This window comes from Lingula anatina, chromosome 3, assembly GCF_051362555.1.
Source record: "Lingula anatina isolate TDL-2025a chromosome 3, LinAna3.0, whole genome shotgun sequence".
NCBI classification, from domain to species: Eukaryota; Metazoa; Brachiopoda; class Lingulata; order Lingulida; family Lingulidae; genus Lingula; species Lingula anatina.
The window spans coordinates 15084425-15100487 of record NC_141769.1 but is presented as its reverse complement, the minus strand read 5'-3'; the positions used below and the strand labels follow the sequence as shown (position 1 = coordinate 15100487).

Below are 16063 nucleotides of genomic sequence, written 5' to 3'. Positions count from 1 at the left end.
GTAGTTCTCATGAAACATTTTTTCTGCTGTATAAGGAAAAGAAGATATTCATGTTTACCGAGTCGTGTACCTTCATCAATCTTAGAGTTTAGGATAGCCCAAGTGCATCAAAATCATTTCAATGATTATATCGATGTCACTCAGCGATTAAGTATTTTCATGTGATAACATTCGGTACATGTGTCCACCGAACTTTACATAAAAAGCCCTTTGCGATTTCTCTCTGTTTAAACTCTGCTTTTTGACACTGTAAATGTATGCATTATCAATACAGATGAGTTCCCAATAGCCTGAGTGTATAACTATGTTTTACCCCAAATAAAAAACTGCACCATTGTACAAACCGAACGTATCATTACAGGTTAAGACATCAGAGATGGACGTGTGACGCAAGAGTATAACCTTTCTTTAACAGTGAATCTAAAGACCGAGAAAACCCTTTTTCAAACTTGAAAGTGACATCAATGCATTTTAAACAGAGCATGTCATTTCAGTGTAACATGAAGATGACTTTGTATTTAATGACTTCGTATAGCTGCGCAACAAAAATGGTGTCGACAGACAAGGCAATGAAATACTGCTGCAGTTAAATAAAAAGTTGCACCACAGTTAATTACCCTCGTAGCTTCGCTTTTATGTATGTTTTACACACTTGAAACTTTCGAGACGATTTCATTTGCGTCATTTCTGGTATCGTCCATATTATTTCTGCTACAATAGAGGCACCATTCTCTGTCAGGGACTGTGTCTACCAAGACTTTATTTTTCGTTTCCTTCAACAGGTAAGTGACAACAGCACAAACCACAGCGAGGATACCACTTATCACAAATGGAATTGGTTTCCAAAACGTGCTCTGAAAGGAAAAACAGAAAAAAATAGTAAGTCTATCTTTTTCTACCTCCTCGTGACTTATCATATCTTAGGTACACTGCAATTTCTTCATTGATTGTAAATTTCAGCCATATCTTCAAAGTTTTTTAATGACAAAATATAATCCTAATAATATAAATCTAGATACTTACAAAATAAGCCATCTGGGGAGCCAGAATTCCTCCAATGCGCGCAAACATCGATGAGAAACCAATTCCGATGTTCCTAACGATAAAGTTATTTATCACTACATGACCATATTAAAATTCACGTTAAAATTCACTTAGTTGTTAGATATATCTTATGCTCAACTAAGTGTGTATAGACTTTAAAAAGTGTATACACATTCTATAGTGGCCATGGCATAATAAAACACTAGTTTCAGACACATTTGACCACCAGAAATGCTTCTTATGAATACAGTATACTTATCTTACCTTATTGCAGTTGGGTAGGTTTCCAGTTTGAGTAAAACTAACACCTGCCAAGCCATGCCCACTGCTGTTGTTCCAATTGTAGTCAGTACAATTATCAATACCCATAGCTCTTCAGATTTACCTTAACAAGACGAGTGAGAAATACATGGTAAAGATTTCGCGAGTTGATTGAACGGTGGAATTGCGAACGGGGCGTTTTGGTACGTCTGAAAGACCTGTGTTAATCTAGTACACGGTTTAAATATATTATTTAGTTATATTATAATACACACCCAAACGTATTTTATATTGCTTTTCATCATTTTCAACCTTTTTAATCAGTTTACAGATATTTTGTCCGGGAGAACAATGCATACATACACACATTTACAATGGAGATAAAAAGTGCATACCAATGATATATATCACCAGAATTGGTATAAAGCCGACAGCTGCTATAAGAAAACTTGCGATAGTAATCGTCTTGCGCCCAAACCTAAAGTTAAAATTATAGTGACCAGATAAAAAGCAAACGAGGCACTTCGGAGAAAAAATCCAGATAAACTGCATAACATAAATGCTGTAATTTTTTTCACATACGTAAAAATGCACAAATTATTTTTATACGACGTGCAAATTATGGAAAAGTTTTCATCGTACGTACCACCTGGGAAGACCAAGAAGAGCAATGGGCAGAAAATAACCAATAGCAAAATTCACTGCCATGTTAACAAATCTATTGCCAGGTAAATTCTTTACGTTGAATACAGCACCGTACGAAATCAGGCTCATGCAAAACCTAAAAGAGAACGAAATAAAATAATCTTCAGAAATAAGTTAGCCCGTACATGATAAATGGGAACCAAACCAGCATGGAAGCTGTTCAAAACATAAACAGGGCTGTGTCTTGCTATAGATTCGATATAGTAATCAAACACCAGACAAGCAAAATGCTTTAAAGTATGGAATCCCAGGAGGGCCAAGTGAAAAAAAAAGCTCTTAAATGTAACAATGGATATCTTAGGGATAGATCTACCAGTACCCCCCCTCCCCCGAATCGTTCCTGATGCCTAAAATGTCCAGATAAACAAGCAGTGAAGATATTACGGAGAAGTCATATTCAAATATAATTTTTTTTTTGAAGAAGAAGAAGAAGAAGCGACAAGTCAAGTTACGTTCTACATGCTAATAACGTGAATGAATCACTTACCATAAAAAGCAGAAGATGAGGGTTTGCTTAGCTAGGGTGGGTGTACGGAAGAGGTCCCAATAGCCATACTTCACCCCGTGTTCAGCATTCGGCGTCTGACTCTGATAATATAGTATCCATATTTAATTAACAAAATGATCATGTATTCAAACAAATATTGCAATGCGATATTTGCTTTCATTCTGCAAAGTAGAAAAATGAATGCTTCCTTTAAACCCTATTTCAAAACATCTTCACACACATATTGTTAATAAACAATGATTAAGTGTACATACGTTACATGCCAAACCATTTCCTTGCTGTAACGGGTATTTTTAAATGGTTTGTTTACCACATAAAATATAATTCAGAATTGAAACATTTATTATTTAAGAAAGGAAACCAACTTCATATTCTTTAATGAATTTTCCCATATCCGGCTCAGGTTTTTTGTTGCTCTTGGCAATTCTCTTTACGATGCTCGTGACCTCTTTATAGCGCCCCTGACTAAGAAGCCATCGAGGACTCTCGGGTAGGAACCTATATGAAAAACGAAAACCGATTCCAAGAGTAGTTTTGCTGTTTTCTTTCATCTTGCATTATAGTATGTCAAAGGTATCTGACCCAAATTGGTTTGAGGATTACATACATTGACGATTTATGTGTACTTACGGGTATATTTGGGTATTTACGAGTATATTAAAACTGCCAACAAATTAATGTTTTAAACATAAATTTTTATGTAGACACTTTTACGGAAAATAAAATTAATCACATCGCAGAATGTTTTCTACTGATCCTGACTGATATTCATGCATGATAAAATTACCCTTACCACCAACTTGCAACAACAGCAAGACCAGGTGCAGAGGCAACCAAAAGCAGATGGCGCCAGTTGCGGATAAAGTATGCAAACGCCAATAAGAGCAACGAAAAACTCGTCCATAACCCAAACGTCATAGGGATATGACGGTATTTAGGACCCAGGTATTCGATCCCATACAACCCACCAACGACAATGGTTCCTTAGAAAAATACAAGCTATATTTTATTAAATCAACCATTTGATATTGTGAGATAACACACAAACGCTCGCGAACATAAACACGTGCCCGCACACACGCACAACATTTATTTACACCTTTCATCGTTTTGTTTGATTTGACTCCTCCCTATCCTAATATATATATATATATATATATATATATATATATATAAAGTAGTATCTAAATCGTGTCTTTTTCTCTGAAGGAGATTGAACAATACTACTACTTTACCTGCAGTAAAGACCCCACTGCAAAAGCGACAAACTGCAAAAACTACCCAGCTTGTAGCAAATGCCTGGGCCACGCCAATGATGCTTCCACCGACAATAGCCAAGAAGTGCGGCTGAAATACATGTATTTCGTTCATCATACAGCAGTGACGCTTTTACGTTCGGGATTTTAATGTATTCTTTTCTTTTTACATCCTCACAATACATAGTATTTTTTCTATGATTTGCGAAAGTAGCTAGCAACTGACTGATACGGCTTAAAGCAGGGGAAGGTAGATTTCAAGACATTTTTCTCTAAGTTAAAGGGTATTGTATTAAACATGTATTATTACCTTCTTTCTCCCAAACAAATCACTCAGCTGCCCAAATAGTAGAGATCCGACAAACACACCCGCCATTTGAACCGACGTGATTGTGTCACTAATGAAGCCATGCTCACAAACCAATTCCCACTGAAATTTGAAGATATATTTATCACCTTAAAAACTTCAGATCTTGAAGGAAAACAAAGAAAAGATTTTGAACATTCAACTGGGTGCCATTCTTGCCGAGAGGGAAAGGAAAATGCAACCCCTTAAAATACGACTTTGAATACATATAGTTTTTATCTACTGTATCACACAATCTAATTGACATTGATTATTTATAAGTTATGTCAAGACAAAGTCAGTGGATAATACCCAGCACACAGAAGGTTATTTTAAAAATATTACCATCATGTTATATAACCTAAAATTTTATGGTAGCGTAACGCTATAAAGGTTTTGATTATGTCTGTGGGATAAGTGTAAATTTTACCAGGTTACTGCAAGGGGAGGAGGAGGAGTTCATTATCCAGGGAGAAAAGTACAGAGGCAGACAAAACTTTAAGTTGAGAAATCCTTCTTTTCTGGGAAAATCTAGATGACTGTATTCATAACAAAAATAGTATATCATTTACTTCTGTCACAATAGAGGTGAATTCCTTGCTGAATTCATAGCTCGAGCACACGTCACATTTCTTTACTGTGGGCGCGGACAGGTTTGATAGAGGGCTGTCTGTATAATGTAGAGATGGCGTTGCGATAGTTGATGAGTCATTCCCGATCGTGGTATTGTCAGCACAAGTCCAACCGGGGTCAGTCCCAATAAATATCATAATCATCATAGTCCACGCTGCACTGAGCTCCCATCCTATGCCAATGATTAGAGTCAGGGCAATTTGGTACCAGCCGATTTCTCCTGAAAAAAACCCACAACATTACCTTGATGTGAGGCAACCCATAAGAATTCACTGGCTTAAATTTAATTTCAAATTACAAATGTAAATTCACGAAAAAATCATATGTGGCTTGTAAAAAAGCCATGCAAGTTATTATATGTTTATATCATTGTTTTTATTTTTCTATTTTATTTATTTATTGTTATCTATATATAAAAATTAGCGAAAGCGACATTTCTACATCGTATATACCAGCATCTTTGAGATGTACTTTGATATCTGATGAATGACTGGAAAACTTAAATTTTAAAAGTAATATTAATCCTGAATGATGGGCACCACCAGTACATCAGTGTTATGCTTAAAATAATTCTACGGCAACCATGTCTACAAAAAGCATTCAACTTACCAACTTCTAATAGTAAGTCATCAAACTGAGCCATTTTTCATAAGCTGTGACCTCAAGCAAAGAGGTGGCAACACTACTAACACAAATATATATAAACTGTAAGCATTATCGGAAGACGCCCCGTTGACCTAGATATTTTGACGGTTTACAAATACACAGAGTCGGCACCTAAAGTTGCGTTTCATTGCTATCTACATCGTGTTAACCTCTACCAACTGACTGCAAGCAAACAGAAAACCAACGTCTTGGTGTGAAAGGTGAGCGGTGAATATTTACACAGCAAAAGGGTGACGAACAACCTTTATCTATGGAGGAACAGAGAACTTATTTGGTAGATGCTTTAGTGAATTCATGAATTTTAGACACTTTTACTCGACTCTAAGTATCAGAAAATTTAATGCAGAGTTATAATGTATTCCGTCCCTATTGGTGGTGACGTTGTCTTGTTTATATCTCATAGCTGTACCTCTCTCTTTTAAATTCCAATCTATAGTTTTTTATTATATTGCATTTTAATTTTTGAGCCCATCCACTGCAAGATGAGCTAAAAAAAGACAAAAAATACCAAAGGAAATGCGGTTTTTATTCCGATCAGCCACAGAAAAATGTAATGAACCGATACCTCTGCCAAATAGAGTTACAAATAGATAAATAAACAAACAGATAACTACGTTTTATCGTATAACAACTTATAGACCAAGATTCATTGGCAATATACGCACACTGAGTGAGTTACAAATACCAAAACCAAACACTCATAACGAGAAACCCAGGTGGACATTTAAAGTTCAACCTGATTAATATTCAAACCACGTATAGCAAGTTCCTTCCTATCAAACGCGTTCAGGATGATAATAGCAAATGCTACTAGTTGTACATGTTAAAATGTATAAAATCACTTGTTATAACAGCACAATAGTAACGACAGACGAATTACCAAAAACCCGGATCATTTGTTCAAAATGAAGAAATATGAATAACTTAATAAAGGAGAAACATAACTCTACTCGGCTACCAAAAAAGTGTCACCATGCAATTACGTATATTCCTACTCATAAATTTAATTATACTATTACGTAACAGCTACGCAACTGATCAAGCAAAACTGATCTCTCACTGTGTTTGCCCTGTATGTGAATCGACATCACTTCGAAAAGGTTACAGAATGTTTTACTCCAATCCAGAAGAAACTGTGCAAAATGATAAAATGTGACTTTGATCCCTTATGGTTAGCTTATTCATTGGTCGCATAATTCTTCTAGAGGCTTCTTGATTTATGAGTATAGATGAATTATGTACTGAATAACCTTAATAAGTTTATCTGCGCTTGATAAACGAACAGAAAACAGATAAGTTGCGTAGAATCATTATAATATTCAAATGTTTTTGCTTCCCTGGTGACATTTCAGTGGCATAATTCCCTTAATTTTTTTTTCAGAAAAAAAACTTTAAATCTCATCTCATGCACTTTTAATCGTTTCTCCAATTGTAACACTTGTCATATCAGAGTGGGTATAGTGTGCAAGTTATTGCTATCAATGAACATTTGTCTGCTGAACTTGTCTGCTGCCAGTATCTCATTAGTGTAAATATGTGTGTGGTGTCTATCACGATGTATTGTCCTAAAAAGATGTTCAATCAGTCAGACTGTTGTCAAGATGCACCTCAGGATAGATAAAACGATTGGTGAAGGTCGCAAAGTAGAACTTGTAATTGTGCGCACAACGTATTACGAGTGTCAGGTTCCCCGTGGTTTGACAGCAATTACACAGCATCAAATATGCAACAGTTCGATGACATTTTGCTGAAAATTGGTGAGTGGTCTGTGATATGAGATATCATCAAATGTGGTTTGGCTTAGTTATTAAGTATTGACCTTTCTTTTTCTTAAACACAAAGACACATTGGTCACTTTACACAATGTTCACCCTAGAACGTTTTAAAGATGTAGTTTTTCCCTCTATCTTTTCCCCTAACTACATTTTATGTAATAAGACGACGAGCGTAGGTGATAAAAAGCGACATGCTGGAAGCCGAGTGTGCAAGTAACCATCTTTTAGTGCCAGAAGACGCAACGCATTTAAAGCAGCGCCACATTTAACTTTGTTTAACTCTTAATTTTGCAGGTCAAATTGGCTGGTACCAATTTGCTCTCGCTTTGTTAATCAGCCTCCATGAAGTTAACTCTTGCTGGTCTATGTTGGTCTTGATCTTCATTGGAGCTGATCCGGGATGGACATGTAGTGAAAACGTACAGAATGGAAATACTACCACGAGAGGGCCACAATTGTTTTCTACACTGAAAACACTAGATATTAGCAATGGGTCGGACACCTTCTCCGAAGGAAATAACAGTCAGTGTGGCATGTGCAGCAACTATGATTTCAACACAGAATTTACATCAATTGTCACCGAGGTCAGAACCGTACTGTGTTAACCAGATTAACCCTCTTTAGTTATTGCCTCTAAGTTTTCACTTGCGAATTTTAAGGGGCTGCGGTATAGCCACACAAGAACTTTGGCCTGGAGAATACGTATTTAGACAAAAAGTGTAACCTGTTTTGACTCTGGGAGAAGTCAGTTGTAGTTCAATTAAATGAAAAAATGGGCCTGCCTGTTATGTAAAAAAATACATGACAAATGTTAAAGACCAGAACTTCTATGGATTTATCTTGAACCGGACTAGGGCACAATTTGATGTAAAAGTTTAGATCAATTTTCAAGCTAAAGTTCATTTCTGAAACTCGCCCCTTTCATTCAGGTTCTGTTGAGAAGTACCGAGTAGCGGTAAAATAAATTTCCATAAACCAAGCGTTTTAAACATAACAATCCGATATTTATTTACATTCAGTTTTTAATTCAGTTTAAGGCAGGTTAACGAGTTTAGCCGTAAATGTTACGTAACCGCAAAAATGAAACAAATGATAACGTTTTAAGTTGCTAGGTCATTAATACTCAGTGAATATTTTACAGTGGGACTTGGTATGCGATAATGATTTCATCAGTGACACCATCTCCTCCCTGCAGATGGCGGGAGTGCTCGCGGGATGTTTGCTGTTTGGCCAGATTGGTGATACGTTAGGAAGAAAAAAGGTTAGTCAAATAAAAAAAAACTACTAGATAATAGTAAACAAAGTCCGTCCATAACATGTTCCAAAATATGTTCATCGGTAGAGTAAAGGGCAGTACAATGTAGTACTTCTGACTTGTCTGGTGAACGTGATATCATAAAAAATACCATATGATGATTATTCCTATTTTAGGCCTACTTTGCTGCCATACTTCTGACCAGTTCGATGGCTCTGGGCCAATATTTTACCACTGCGTGGTACCAGTTTGCTGTACTGCGCTTCTTTAACGGTATTGGAATAGGAGGTGCGAATACTTGAACATGTACTCGAAATTTCTATAGAGATATACAAAATATACATTGTACTTACTATAAGCGATAATTATGAAAACATGCTTGTGTTATGATATATAAGGTAAAAATACATGATATACGAACTTTATGCATTATTTATATGCAAGAATTATATAATGAAACTCGATATTGATCCTAATTTATTTCCAATATCCCGAGCAGGGTGTTTAGTCACAGGTTTCACCTGGAGCATTGAGTTTTTGGGTCCCAAATACCGCCCCGTGGTGATAGTTCTGGGAATCTGGCCAATGGCTTCTTTGATTTTCCTGGCAATCGCTTACTTCATTCGTGACTGGAGGACTGTTCAACTGATCACGCCCTTCCCTGGATTCTTGCTGCTTGGAACTTGGTGGTAAACCATTAGAATAATCTTGCATTTCTTTTGTTAGATTCCTACTTAAGATTATGTTCTCTCTCTCTCATTTCCTATATATCTATACTATCTATATTTACTTCATTTTAGTTTGGTAATAACCTTAAAACTTGAGAATATAAATCAACCCACCCCAATAGCAAATTAAAGGGATACTTTAGACCTTTGTACATATTAATATTTATGTTGATACGGATAACCCTATTAGAGAGAACATTCTGAGATTTTTTTGACAATGTTGTCTTTATTCACAGGGTTCTCCCAGAGAGCCCCCGGTGGCTGTTGTCAAGAGGACGGTACGATGAGGTCGTCACCATAGCAACGAGGATAGCCAAAAGAAACAATAAGAAACTCCCTGACATGGACTTATTCATAAAACAACATGAAGTGAGGAGTAGAGCTTCATATGGTTACTCCAGATCTAACATCAGGAATCTCCTTCCATGAACCCTTTTCTGATTTTGATCCGTTTTAATTTTTAACCTAGCGCTCTAAATAGCTTAAAAGAGAGGCACACTTATTCAGAATAATATCCTCATCTTTATTATTTTTTCTTCAGAAAGAAAGGGCAATGGAAAACCATGAGACTAGATTTGGCTTTTGGGATCTTTTCCGTTCACCGGACTTAACCGTGGTTACGCTGAAGAATATGTTTGTTTGGTAGGTCTTTCGTATTTATCCAAATAAATTTGAAAAAAAAAGTGCATTTCTAACGAAACGTTCTATGGTGTTGAATTGGTTTAAGCTACCTTTGTGTCCATAACTCTTGCATGTATATGCATGAATATTGATGTTTCAATCTTTATTTAAACTGGGATATTCTGATTATTGCATTACAGATCCCCACTGATTTACCTGTTTCCTCATTTCAGGTTCAGTATGAGTTTGTTCAACTATGGGGTGTTTTTCAACTTGAAAAATTTACCTGGAGACAGATACACAAACATGGCTATTAACTTTGGTGTCTCCTATGCATCGGCAGTGATAAGTTACCTTTCTCTGAGAAGGTGAGCTCCTTTAATCGTACTGCATTATATTTAAAGGAAAATCAGAAAAATTAAGTGCATCTAATTAAAGCGACTTTTGCTATAAATACGCATTGTAAGAAGCCAATTAAAATATCTTACTTCATAAATCGTAAAAAAAAAATAGTGAAATCCGGTATATGTACATTCGTGCTAAGCATTGATCACGGGATAAAATGCCTCTAGAGCACTGCTGCAAGATGTTTCACTACGGCGATTGAATCCCATTTCTACAGAAGTTAATTTTCTTCGTTCGCCTATACATAACCACACAAAACCTACACTCGTTCCTTCTCAATAATACAGTGCATATATATTGTGAAATGTCCATGAGTGCAGTCAATTGTAAGATTTTAAAAAATCAATATACAATACCTTTGCATATAAAATTGCATTGTGCTAAGAAGAGCTTACATCCATCGACGACCTTCTTACTAATATTGTCATTTTTAATTTTAAATCTGGTAAAAATTTTATATGGATTCGGTTGCTAAGGTAAAGTCTTAATTGAATTGTAAAATATTGTAATATATGTACAGACATTTTAGAGAAAAATACAGTGATAAACACAGAGATTAAGATCGTCAATTAAATATATACACTGTATAACAATTATGATAATGATTTGAGAAACTCTGAGATAAAATTGATATATAATATAACAGTGAGCAAAATTAATTGTAATAAAATGCTCCAAAATTATTAGGCAATGTCTCAAATTCACATCTTTCAAACGTACGTTTCCGAATCATCAAAATGAGTGTGCTCAAAAGGTTCACAATATGAGTACGACTCGACAGAGTACTTTCTCCTGGCTCTACTTAAGGGCCAAGTGTTGTTATTGGGTACATCGCCTTTTTGTGGTTTAAAGATGGCGTTGAACACGCTTAGATTGGTGTAACTACTCGGGTGGGCTATAATATGTTTCTCCGATGTTTCATAGTCGTGGCGCTCACTACCATCTGTCTCTGCAGGACACTGGGTTTCGCTATTGTTAGTTTTTGATGTCGGGCCCTTGATTCCATCCTTGTTTGAGCTAACTTTGTCCTTCGCCTTGTCTTGGATACTTAAGCCCTCAGAATAGGCATCTGTATGGACGCTATTGGTACTGACTGTGCTTGGGTGGTAGATGACCGTTTCGTAGTGATTTTCCTGCTGGGCGTTCACATCGTCTTCGCTGCTTTGCTTGCTTGAACTGACGTGGTAAAACCCCATCTCAACGCCATCTATCGTAGCAATTGTCGCACAGCCCTGGACAACTGTGTGTAAGGTAGGGTCAGAGTGGTAGGTGGTGCAGTTGTTTAAGTTGTTACTGACACGTGCGGTGTCTACGCTTTGTGGATTAAAACTGTTGCTACGGCAAACGTTGGACGAGGAGAGAGAACCCAGAAATTGATCTGATAAGAAAATCCCAGAATCTTCCCCGGCTGCCGTTTGGGAGTCAGGCTTCTCATTGTTGGCGCGCTCATAGTCGGAAAATGCACCCTTCTGAAAGTCCCTGTCACCCTCTTGCCCAATTTGCCTACCTTTATAACCAGTGTGATTTGAATTAACACCTGTTTCCGAATCAAACGACACCGGCGAGAGAACAAGTGAAAGATTACACCCGTTGCGATATGCCTTGGCACTGTTAAAACTATTGTCCGAACATGGTCTCCTTTCCCTCACACTTTGGTCTAGTGGTGGGGACGATAAAGCACTGTAAGGATGTTTGCAATCGGGGCAGAAGCTAAGAGAAGGTTCTGCTCCTGTAGCTAAGTCGCCGTTCCTGCTAGCAAACTCTCTCACATACAATTCATCAATGATGCGTAAGTCCAAGTATGAACTGGCCAGCGACGGAGTATCGGATGGCTTTCGATATTCAAATAACACCTTTGCTGTATCTATCGGCTCATTAAAAGATGTCCATACTAATCCTTCGCCTTCCATTTGTGCTGCCATTTTTTTCTTTTTCCTCGTATTAATGCAGGGGCAGGTTGTGGAAGGCAAATGGCATCGTGAGTTACAACATGTCTGCAGTCGTAACTTTTGACCATTGTAAGCTATACAGCCACAGATAGCTATTAGGATCAGCAACAGAATAACAAACCCACCAACTGAGATGATGAGAAACCTGGTTGCCTCTGCAGGAAGAGTTCGAATCAGCGCCCAAAGAAAGAAGCCACACGTCAGTGTAAATGTCCACAAGAATACTCCAGTACAAAGCGCCAATACCTTGCACTTATCCCGATCCTTTTTCAGTATATACCTCAGGAGAACGACACTTAGTAATATGATTATAATTACATAGTAGGAAACTGCAATCCAATACAATAAAACCGGTGACTGCACAAGAAACGACAAAACGGGTCCGCTCAGGATCAGCAAGAAAAATAAGATCCAGAAAATTTTTGAACAGCTTCTCATGTTTTCTTTCTGTCTTATTTCTAAACATGTGTGCACAGGCATAGCATCTTACACCCAAGACATAAACCCCTACCATTACACACCAGGCAGACGACATAAATATATTAAATGTGAATTTGAGTACATTGACGTGGTCGGCGCATTGAGAGGGAACCCAGTTGTCAGTTGTGAGGCCTTGCATATACTCTTTATTCAGTAGGGTTTTAATGACAGTCTTTAAGCCGCGAGTAATGCACATTTGGGTAAGAATGAATCTGTTAATGTGACCCCTACAAGCCACGGTTATTATGGAGATCCATGTATGAGCATCACGTTTAAACTTGCACAAGAGTGGAAACGTATACGATGTAGTAGGGTGTTTATTCAACTTTTGAAATTTCTGTCCAACAAACACTCACGACAGGAAAATATCGTTGATATGATGCACCCCCCTCTTCCCGCCGAAGAAGAAGAAGGGGTATATTTCTTTTCTCATGTCGGTCTGTCCGTCGGTCCGTAAGCAGACCTTGTCCGACCAATAAACAGACCTATGACACAAACACCTCTTGTTATTATTAATCCTTAGTAGGTGTATATCTGAGGCGAGAACGTCACAAGTGCGCACAACGTTTAAATATCTATGTTTCGTTTGGCGGGGATTTTAAAGGGTAAATACCAAACTTACTTGATACTTAGAGCACATGTGAATGCCTTATTTTGAGATTAAGACTTCTCTAGGTATATTCTGTGCGCTGGCTATCAGACCATGTCACTATACATTAAGGGGTAGCAGGATGATACTTACACATTAAAATTCAAAATTAATTGCATTTTTGGCCTATGGACACTATTCATGCACTAGGTAAAAATTGTCTTTTTTTCTTCTTCTAGGTTTGGGCGAAGAATAATCACCACAGTGGGTTTATTCTTTGGATTCATCTGCGTGATACCAATTTTCACACTTTTCCTATTAGGTAACTTGCCTAAATATGTAAAAGTAATTCGAAGTGTAAACACAAATTATTATGAATCTGACAAATTACTAGTGTCGCCAAAGACTATTTGAAGTCAACTAACCTACGCTAGAGCCCTAAGCATTTTTCTCTCTTGACAAACCCCACACAGTGAATATCATCCATTTTAAATGTACACACATTTATTTATCAAAAGCTTATTTTGTAGGTCTGTATGCCCAGTTATGGTTAGTTATATCCATCTTGACCTCTTTGGCCACCACCGCTGTGAGCGTAGGCTGGTATGCCCTGTATATACTGACTTCAGAGCAATACCCGACACCGATAAGGTTTGAGATGTTATCATTTCATGAAAATGCGCCATATGAGTAATGAATCATTTAATTCGTTAAAATCATTCCATATCTTCTATGCTTCTGACTTTGATATATATATATATATATATATATATATATATATATATATATATATATATATATATATATATATATATGAAAACAGATGCCCCAAGAAAAAATGCTCAGAAAATATACATGTAGATAAATAATAATATATACCATCAGTTCATTCATAAAAAATGTACAAGAGCTTACTAAATGAAACATGGGTTTTCATTGTTGAAACTCTACGTTTCATTTTGTGTTTATTTTCAGAAATATAGGCCTAGGATTTTCTTCAATGACAGCACGGATTGCCGCCATTTTGGCCCCCCTGATGGCATACCTGGTACGTTCTGGGCCCCGTTTCACAAAAGACTGAAAATCTACTGCTAATTTTTGACTGTTAGCCCAAAAATTAGTTTAATAGTCCACTGAATTATCGCCAATTTTCTGCCATTTTAAACAAGCTCAATTTCGGATCCACATTCCAGTTGACTACTTCAAATATGCTTGTATTTCGCCGTCCGTAAGAAAACGTAAATCGAAGAACTGACTTGAATTTTTCAGAGTTTTTATTATCCATTGTTGGCTTTTTGGAAGGCAATCCAGTCTTTATCTAATCTAACATTATTTGATTGTTTATTTATTTACTATTATTTTTTTTTGGTCAATTTTTTAGACAAAATACTGGGATGCGTTTCCCTTCGTTTTGAGCGGAACATTTGCACTTCTCTCTGGTGTGGTGACGATATTCATGGAGGAAACACGTGACAAACCCCTGGAAGACACAGTTCCGGAAAGACAGTGGTGTTTTTGTGGACAGCAGAAAGTGGACGTCGGTGTGAAAACTGATAACGATATTTCTCTTAACGATATAGGCGCAAACTATATATAAAATTTGATTTGAGCTGTCTTAGGGGTGTGTCTTTGTTTATTCAATTGCCTGTTTGTTATTTATTTTTTTGTTTTTTTTTATTGAATGTATTCTATCTAGACGAATCTATAATAGTTTAACGAGAAGTGGGCATGTTACTTTTTCCATTTTTGAAACTGTCAATTCAAACCGCTGACAATTGAAATGGTCGTAAACCTAATTTTTAAGAGAGGAACATGGTTGGCACGGTTTAAGAAAAAATAATGGCAAACTATAATTTGTGAGAAATAAAGTTTATTTAAAGAAAGCAATTTACAGGAATAAGGACATGGGTGTACACACCATACCATACAACTGCTGCAATATAACGACTGCCAACACAGTTATAGTTATTATCAGTGTTAAAATGTGCCCTGTGTTTGACTAAAATGCCGTCTGGCCCAGGCTGCATTCACATCGAGTTGAGCCATGGCTCTACAAAGCCACGCCCTAAATATGGCGGACGTACATGAAAGGAAAACCGCATAATCTTTAAATAGTCTCTCCGCCTCTCACACGCCTCCCCATGTTTCGTCCCAATGGAGCCGAAATTTAATGACTGTACCCCCGCAGGGACGACGCATGGGGAGGCGTGTGAGAGGCGGGGAGACTATTAAAAGATTAGGCGGTTTTCCCTTCGTGTACGTCCGCCATATTTAGGTCGTGGCTTTGTAGAGCCATGGCTCAACTCGATGTAAATGCGGCCTGAGTGTGAATAAACCCTCAGAACTTTAAGAAAGATGTAGATATATTCTATATATACTATGCTCTGGATATGTGTATTGGATAACGATCAAGTCAATCTAAGATGACATAGCAAAAAATAAATGTCCGGTTGTTAAATACAGTGCATACAGTGTACTTGGACATGCAGGCTGAGCTATCGATCTAATGAGGCTTACAGCTAAGGACACCATCCAAAATGGCCTTGTCTAACACATATGACACATGACTGTTATGTTTCTTTCTTGTGAATGTGAAACTGCAAACAGGTACCACTGATTTAGAAACACACAATTGCAGTGCCGAATGAAAGCTGGGAAAATTCATCCACGGAAAACGTATTTTTGAACGACAGTATAAATTCATCTTGTTTTGCGTGTCAATTTAGCGGTATTTTTTTAAAGGAAATGTCTCACTCACAACGTTTAAACTCCATCGCTTGAAATTTGTACCCACTTCACCCCAATTCTTGCATATTTCTTGTTCTGAGTGGGAATGCACTGC

General features: G+C 37.1%; 3 protein-coding genes across 5 annotated transcripts; 1 reads left to right on the top strand and 2 right to left on the bottom strand.

The window, feature by feature from the left end:
* Positions 1 to 455: 455 nt before the first annotated feature.
* Positions 456 to 1459, bottom strand: LOC147762953 (organic cation transporter protein-like). Its single transcript, XM_087009767.1, has 3 exons — positions 1309 to 1459; positions 1024 to 1096; positions 456 to 854 (listed from the first exon to the last, which is right to left on the bottom strand). The coding sequence occupies exons 1-3, from the start codon at positions 1362 to 1364 to the stop codon at positions 645 to 647; spliced, it is 339 nt and encodes a 112-aa protein (XP_086865893.1). The 5' UTR covers positions 1365 to 1459; the 3' UTR covers positions 456 to 644.
* A 215-nt stretch (positions 1460 to 1674) lies between these two features.
* On the bottom strand, positions 1675 to 5578 carry LOC106181309 (organic cation transporter protein). The gene is made up of 9 exons (XM_087007960.1): positions 5363 to 5578; positions 4693 to 4973; positions 4085 to 4204; positions 3754 to 3865; positions 3312 to 3501; positions 2884 to 3016; positions 2498 to 2598; positions 1952 to 2086; positions 1675 to 1783 (listed from the first exon to the last, which is right to left on the bottom strand). Exons 1-9 carry the CDS (start codon positions 5394 to 5396, stop codon positions 1675 to 1677), a joined length of 1215 nt encoding a protein of 404 aa, XP_086864086.1. The 5' UTR covers positions 5397 to 5578.
* LOC106181306 (organic cation transporter protein) lies at positions 5498 to 14834 on the top strand. 3 transcript variants are annotated; one of them, XM_087009765.1, is made up of 12 exons: positions 5498 to 5619; positions 7489 to 7778; positions 8336 to 8455; positions 8626 to 8737; positions 8949 to 9138; positions 9414 to 9546; positions 9719 to 9819; positions 10032 to 10166; positions 13461 to 13543; positions 13752 to 13872; positions 14197 to 14269; positions 14603 to 14834. In XM_087009765.1, the coding sequence occupies exons 2-12, from the start codon at positions 7560 to 7562 to the stop codon at positions 14816 to 14818; spliced, it is 1503 nt and encodes a 500-aa protein (XP_086865891.1). In that variant the 5' UTR covers positions 5498 to 5619; positions 7489 to 7559; the 3' UTR covers positions 14819 to 14834. The 3 variants fall into 3 exon arrangements, with proteins under 3 accessions (XP_086865891.1, XP_086865892.1, XP_013421094.2); XM_013565640.2 differs by lacking the exon at positions 5498 to 5619 and adding an exon at positions 6772 to 7176; XM_087009766.1 differs by lacking the exons at positions 5498 to 5619; positions 13752 to 13872; positions 14603 to 14834 and adding an exon at positions 6770 to 7176.
* Positions 14835 to 16063: the final 1229 nt, after the last annotated feature.